Raw genomic sequence first — 7409 nt, forward strand, 5'->3', positions numbered from 1 at the left:
AGGGTGACCCTGGCACTTCTAAGAAGGCAGCAGCACAATGGACTCTTCCAAAGGAGCACTGTCAGTTTATTCCCCCGTTGGCACCGCCCCCTCAGTGGGGTGGAATTGCTTGTTGTCACCCTCCCTTTCCTGGAGTCATTTCAGACCAAACTTGTGTCCCCAATTGCTAGCAATTTGAACCCAGAGTAACCTACGGACAGGTATTTTATTGAGGCCCAAACACTGTGAAAGATATGAATAGCGGGGTGGATATGACAAGAGTTTCCTCCCGCCCCTGGGACATGGAGCACGGGGTGGGAGGAGTAGGGGGAGGCTCACCGACGCAGCGACCTGTGGATTTGCTCCGATCACAGCAGCAAGGGTTGCAGCACCAACCCCCGAGGTCTGTGGTCCTGGGACGGGGACAGGAGGGAGTGGCACAGAGGCCTCGCCCAAGCCCGGACGCAGCAGGTCCGGGATGAGCACCGGGTTGAGGGCAATGCGCCGGGGTCTGTAAATCACCGTCGGGAGCATTCCCAGCCCAAGCCGAACAGTACGGGGTGGGGTGGGGTGCGGTGGGTGGAGGAGGCAGTGCCAGCGTCTGCGGGGGAGGGGTGGCGCTGCCTTCCCTGGGAGACCCGACCTTTCTTGGGGAGGCGTGGTGAGCTTAGTCTCCGGGATCCGCAGTGATGTGTAAAAAGCGGGCACGACCCCCGAAGCCGCGGAAAGCCCCCGCCCCTCCCCCCGAGGCCTGCCCCGGCCCGCAGGTGAATGGCTGGCCCGCACAAAGGAAGCCGGTTGGAAATGTGGAATTCGGACCAATTTACGGGAGATTCTGTCGCCCAGAGTCCCAGCAGACCTCAAGCAAAGAAACCTGTGGTCAGGAGTGGATGAGGATAAAAACAGAGCACCAAGCCAAGCTTACTGGAAAGACTGAGTTTAGTTATTCTGGGATAGCGAGGTAACAGGATTAAAGGGATTAAGGAAATCACCTCAAACAGCCGAGGAGGGGGTAAAAAAACACTCGTTCTATTTGTTTTCTTCCTCGGCCCCAAACAGATACACTGGGGCCTTGTGGCCAGGCGGGAAACGCAGGGCCCTTGGGGGGCACAGTGGAATGCCCGAGGGTCAGGGATTGGGGGAAAATTGGGGGGGGAGTAGAATGCGGCCTCGAGGCTTGAGATGAGTCTCTTCTAGAAGACAAATACGTGGACTAGGTTGACAAGTCAAGTAGAAAAAGCCATCGCAGGAGTTTTAGACATCTTTTAAAATCTAAGGTGTACTTCATAAAACCAAACCTTCTAGTGTTGAATGCTGGCTCCGCCGCTTCAGCCGCCACGGTTGAAATGTACTTATTTCCTGCTAGGAATTCCTGTAACCATTTATTTTTAATAGGATCATTGAGATTTCCGAAGGGTTTTCGTTTTGTAAATATTTCAGCTCGGCTCAAGTGTCTTCCCGCCCCAGTGCACAAAGGTAAAGGTGCCCTTTGGGGGCCGGTTTCCGCGGCCGCGGGTGGCCCCTCCCCGGCCCGCGTGGCGGCCGCAGCAGACACGCCTTCAGCGGCTGCTGCCCGCTCTCAACAAGTGCGTGGCCGCGGGGTGTTGGCCTCGGCCAGAGCGTGCCGGCTCCCAGGAGACGCTCCCAGGAAGACAAACCGCTTTCTCCTCGGAGTTTCAGTTGAACACATTGGGAGCCGCTGTGTTTTGGATTACCAGGAGTCAAAAAGAAACCATTTCAGATCATGCCCGCCTTCCCCCAGGTCTCTCCCCGCAGCCGGGACAGGACCTTGGTTATAATACCAAGTGATGGTCCCCTCCCCAACCTGCGCCTAAAGTTTCAGGCCCGCAAAATTATCAGGACTCCATTATGTTGGTTATAAAATTTATTGATCTCTCATTTAGGAATTAAGAGTAAAACCTTGAAAACCCTGAAACAAAATAGCCCTTCCCCACTACCCAAACGAAATCCGAATACATTAGCGCGACGAAATATTTATCAAACAGATCACGGCAGAAGTCACCAACTCAACAGCCTAAACGCGGACTGGACAGAAGCTGTCCCGCGGCTAGGGGCGGCGAGGCGGGAGACACACGCAACACCTGGCTATAAATTAACATTGGCCTTAGCTGCCGCGCCCCTCCGCGCGGTCGGCCCCGCAAAAACCCACGAGGAAAACAGATGCAACACGACCGGGGGAGGGGATGGTGCAGTTCTCAGGCCAGCCTCCCCCGAGAGTACGTTTCTCCCATTCACTCACTCCTCGGCTAACAGCAAACTAAGGAGACAACATTTTCAAATGCAACAGAAAAACCCAGGAACCCAGGAGGAGGAGGGGGGCTGCTTTTTCTTTGCAAACATCGCAGCGATTCCCAGCCTACAAAAGGGGAGGGTGGGGCAGCAGCGAGTTCTAGAAAGTCCCATTTCCGCTGCTCCAGACTTCTTTTTGCTTTTGTACAAAACCCGATAGCTACAGCAAAACTTTGTCCTCCCCACCATCGGTACAAGGCAACAGTCCCAGGCAAGCAAAGCTAAACAACAAGGCATCCCAACGTGTGGGTGCGGGGCGGGGTGGGGGAGGAGGGGCGGCGAGCTCAGGCCGGCGCTCAGATGTGGGTCAGTGGCACCGTTCCGTTGACGGCAGTCCCGGCGCCCTGGTAGTGCTGGTGTACGCTGTGCAGGCGGCCGCCTGGCAGCGGCGAGGCGGCGTCAGCCGCGTCCCCGCCGGGCGGCAGGTACATGCTGATCATGTCGCGCAGGTCGCCAAGGCACGCGCGCTGCGAGTGCGATGTGATGGCGGGCGGCGGCGAGCTGGGCTCGGTCTTCACCACCGTGCCCATGGGGCCCAGGCTCATGGCGGCGGCGGCGGCTGCGGCGGCGGCGGCGGTGGCGGGCTGCTGCCCGTAGGCGGCGGCGGCGGCGGCAGCGGCCGAGGGCGCCATGCCCCCGTAACCCGAGGCGGCGGCGGCGGCGGCAGCGGCGTTCATGTAGCTCTGAGCGCCGGGCGGCATCATGGGGCTGTACTGCAGGCCGGCCATGTCGTAGCGGTGCATCTGCGGCAGCGCGGGCGGCGGCGGCGCGCTGCTCATGGTCGCGGGCTGCGCGTAGCCTAGCTGCTCCTGCACCAGCGAGTACGCGCCGTTGGCCCAGCCGTTCACGTGTGTGTACGTGTCCAGGCGCTGGCCCACGCCCACCGGGCTGCTGGCGGCGGCGGCGGCGGCGGCGGCGGCGGCAGCGGCGGCGGCGGCAGCGCCGGGGGGCAGCAGGCCGCCGGGCAGGGAGTACTTGTCCTTCTTGAGCAGCGTCTTGGTCTTGCGGCGCGGCCGGTACTTGTAGTCCGGGTACTCTTTCATGTGCACAGCGCGCAATCGCTTGGCCTCGTCTATGAACGGCCGCTTCTCGGCATCGGTCAGCAGTTTCCAGTCGGCGCCCAAGCGCTTGCTGATCTCAGAGTTGTGCATCTTGGGGTTCTCCAGGGCCATCTTGCGCCGCTGGCCGCGGGACCACACCATGAAGGCGTTCATGGGCCGCTTCACGCGATCCTGGTCGCTGCCCCCGCCCCCGCCGCTCGCGCCCCCGCCGCTGCCGCCGCCTGCGTTCGCTCCGCCGCCTGTGTTCGCGCTACTCTTGCCTGCACCGCCCGGGGCTGCGGGGCCTCCCGCGCCTGCCGCTGGGGTGGGTGGCCCGACGGGATTCTTGAGCTCAGTCTCCAGCAGGCTGTACATGGCTGGGGCGGGAAGAAGGTGCGCCAGAGTGGCGGGAGGAGAAGGCGCTCCCGGGGCTGGAGCAGCCACCGTGAAAAGGCCTGGGGACTCCGTCGGAGGGGCGCTTGGGGGCCGGTGGGCCAGTGGGTCGGGCGGGAAAGGCAGGCTTGTCGAAGTGCTCCGCGCCAAGTCAGCAGGAACCCGCTGGCTACTCGCACCTGATGCGTTGTCTCGGGCTGGTCGCATTCGCTGTCTGGCCGGGCGCTTGCCGGGCCCCTTATATACCTGCTCGGATCCCCCGGGGTTGGGGCTCGGTCCGCCCCTCGCCACCCGCAGGCCCCGTGATTGACAGGCTCGCAGTGATGCGCCCTGGCCAATCATCACCGAGCCCCCGTTCGGCCTCGCTGGAAAAAAAAACTTCGGGGAGCCCTTTGGTTCACCCCCACGCCCCTCTTGGGCCTGGTGACGTGATGAGAGTTATTCAGGATGCAAGAGTCCGGGAGAGCCGCTCCGAGTCCACCAATTAGGGTCTCAAAAAGTTTGAAAGAACGAAACTCAAGGAGGTGATGGAGGGGGGAGGGGGCGAGCGAGCAGGATTGGGGAGGAGGGGGGCAGAGAGGCGCCCAAGGGGTTCAGAAAACAACTTTGCAGCCCTGTCAGGGCCAAGCGGCGCCCGGTCCCGGGGCCACCGTGCATAGCCTCCTGCTGTCTGCGCAGGAGTCCTCCGACCGCTTCTGCTGCCAGCGCTAGGGACACTGGGCATCGCCAGCTACTCAGGCGGGCTTGGGGACTCAGGGCGCAACGGAGGTGCCCCGGGTTGTGGCTCCGAGAAGCCCTCCCTGGAATCGGCCCTTGTCCAGCCGGACCCTCCGCCGGGAAGCCGCGGGCCAGCGCTCCCAGGACTGAACGGTGGTCAGGGACCTGGATACGGGACACAGGCTTCGGGACCGCGTAGCGCTCGGGGGTGTGGCTCTCCGCCGGTTTGTGTGAGGGCCAGCACTGAGCCGCCCGCCGCCGGGTCCGGGCGGAGGCGCTCCTACGCGGTGGTGCGGGCACTGTGTGTGGGGTGGAGGGGGTGAACCGGCTTCGGCTCTCTCCCTCCAGGCCCCCGCTTAGCGGCCCCTTTTTGTCTCTGCTCTCTGGCCATTTCGGTTTTTCCAGTCCGATGCCCCTGAGGGGGAGGGTCGGGCCCCTTGGAAAATCCGTTTTCATGGCAACACGGAGCCTCTCCAAGTGAAAGAAAAGTTTCTTGGAGGGGGGGACGGTGGCCGGAGAAGAGCCGAGGCCGTCATCGGGGCGGACCGCCCGGCCCCCTCCACTGGCCGCGCACCTGCCAGGACCACCGAGCGCTGCTCTCGCCGCGCCGCCTCCCCGGGGAGCAGGCTCTGCTAACGGATTCCGTCCGTGTCCTTTTTTGTTTTACAGCCTTCCTGACCGGATCCTCGAGACTCGGAGCGGGACACTCACCCGCATGTTGGGTTGTCTGCCAAAGACTAGCGGCGCGGGAACCCGGGCTGCGGGGAGAGGGAACTCCGACAATCGCCTCAGCCAGCCCAAACGGGTGGCACAGCGTCTGAAACTCCCGGAGCCTCCCGAGGTGATGGGTGGGAAGGAGAAGCCAGCCGGGCAGAAGTGGCAGAGATTGAAATAAGGTGTCCACGCGGTTTGCGCCCTCGCCCCCCAGCCTCGTGGAAAGGTGGAGAACCAAAAGAAAGGCGTAAATCCCAAGTGTGAAAAAAAAATTACAAAACCCTAGGATTTTAGCTTCTTAGCGCTAATGCAAGACCAGGCGATCCAGGGGCGCCTACAAACCAGGAGCTTCCCCCTTTCCTGAACGAAGCCAGAACTATGCCGTTGTGGCTTGGGGGGCATAGAGTAGGCCAGCCCCCTCTGGGGCGGACCGTTGGCACCAGAATCCCGACTGCCAGCTGGCATCATCTCCTGGAAGTTTGGGGTCTCAAAACTCGTCCCTTAAGTTTGGGTTCCACCTGGTCTACGTTCTCTTGCTCATCAGGACAGAAAGAAGCAAACGTCCACAGCCAAGGGCTGCGATCATTTGAATGGCTGTGCGGATTTAGGGTTTTAAAGTAAACCATCTGGAGCGGTTCTGTGTATTGGTCTTATGTGTGTGTGTGTGTGTGTACGCTCGTGCGCATACGGGTGTGCACACTTAAGTTGCCGCAGACTGGAATGCATGGCTCAGAAAACGCAATGGTTCGGCAATCCCCACCTGCACCTGTTTTCTTGGCAAACTGGCTGACAAAGTCAAATTTCCCTAGGCAAACCCACCTTCTCCCAAAGAAGTCCATGTGCAGTAGCCCTCCTGCCGCCTTCTCCAGACGCCCTCTCGGGTTCTCTGGGCCTCCAGGGCTGTTGCTAAGTGAAGCGCGTTTTAGGAAACTACCCAACCGACGCGCAGCCTGGCGTCCAGTAGCCTGACAGATGTCAGGATTCTTTCCAAGTTTTAGGACCCAAGTAAGCCGTTGTGGTGACAGCGCCTGGGCTGCATGTTTCCCAAGGCAAGGGATGCGGTGCTGGGCCTGTCCTCCTCCCCGCAGCAGATTATCTGGAGAGCTAGTCACTGCCCCCAGCTGTTTGTCATTTGATCACACCTAGCCCGCGGTTTAGGCGAGCTTATTTTCACATTACATCCTTCTGACAGATTTACGGGAGTCTTTTACTAGGATCAGACACCCTCTCCCCTACTCCTGGCTTCCTTCGGAGGCCGTGATTAAACCGGTCTCGCTGCCTGGTGGCTCTGGGGTGGTCTGCACAGCCCCAAGTAAGAGTCACGCCGAATTTCCCTCGAAACACTTCCGAGGAAACGTCCTCAACCCAAACTACTATTTCAATAAACAAACAAGGTTACCGCTGCGGGCGTGGGGAGGTGGGAGACAGGCTGGAAGGAAACCTGTTCCTCTTGGCTCGCTAGCAGTGAAGGCGCAGGTACCAGCCGAGCGGCGCGACCTTCGCTGGGGGTCGGAAGAAGTGTAGCGGCAGGGACTGCGACCCCAGGGGCCTCGGGTCAGGCGGGGGCTGCGGGGAGGTAAGACAGCCGGCGGAACCAGAATCGGTGTCTCTGACACCCACCCTGCACCGGGTGAGGAAAGCGGAGGGACACAGCGGGATCCAGGACCAGTCCTCTCCAACCTCTCCCGGAGAAGAGAGCGTCTTCGGTAGCTCTCTCGCCCTTTGGGGCCTCCGGGAGCCCGTGGGCGGCATGCAGAGTCCCGGATGGCGGGCTGGGAACCCAGCCAAGCACTCCCTCCCCATTCTCCCCCCGCCCTCGCAAGAAAGCTCCAGCTCCCTCCGACTGGGGCTGGCCTGGGGCTCCTAGGACCCAGGGCGGGGCAACAGCGCCGTTTGTTGGCTTCGGTTGGAAACTTCACCCAGAAGCGCCCCTTCCCGCCCTCCGGGGCTTCGAGGTCTCCCCAACCCTCCAAGGAGAGGCAGCCGGCTTCGCCGCGGGGCCGAAGCGGCGCTCATCCTTAGAGGGCCGGTTATGGCAAAACTCGGGGACCTCAGGCTTTAGCCTGGTTGGCCCGGCTGGCTCCGGGTGACTAGGGCGCTCCCACTCCGCCTTCCTCCAGATTCGAGCCGTGGAGGAAATCAGGTGTCCCAAGGGCCTCATATCTGCAAAGTACGCTTTTAGCAGTTGTGCCCTCGAGCGCCTGGGAGAGAGAGCAGATCAGGAGAGGGGCTATCCCATCGCTCTAGCGGGGGTGC

The 7409-nt window shown here is 61.4% G+C and overlaps 1 protein-coding gene across 1 annotated transcript; it reads right to left on the reverse strand.

Annotated features, from left to right (window-relative positions):
• Positions 1-1125: 1125 nt before the first annotated feature.
• On the reverse strand, positions 1126-5033 carry SOX3 (SRY-box transcription factor 3). Its single transcript, XM_044763852.2, has one exon. It carries the CDS (start codon positions 4062-4064, stop codon positions 2586-2588), a length of 1479 nt encoding a protein of 492 aa, XP_044619787.2. The 5' UTR covers positions 4065-5033; the 3' UTR covers positions 1126-2585.
• Positions 5034-7409: the final 2376 nt, after the last annotated feature.

Source organism: Equus asinus, chromosome X (assembly GCF_041296235.1).
Source record: "Equus asinus isolate D_3611 breed Donkey chromosome X, EquAss-T2T_v2, whole genome shotgun sequence".
In the NCBI taxonomy this organism is placed as follows: Eukaryota; Metazoa; Chordata; class Mammalia; order Perissodactyla; family Equidae; genus Equus; species Equus asinus.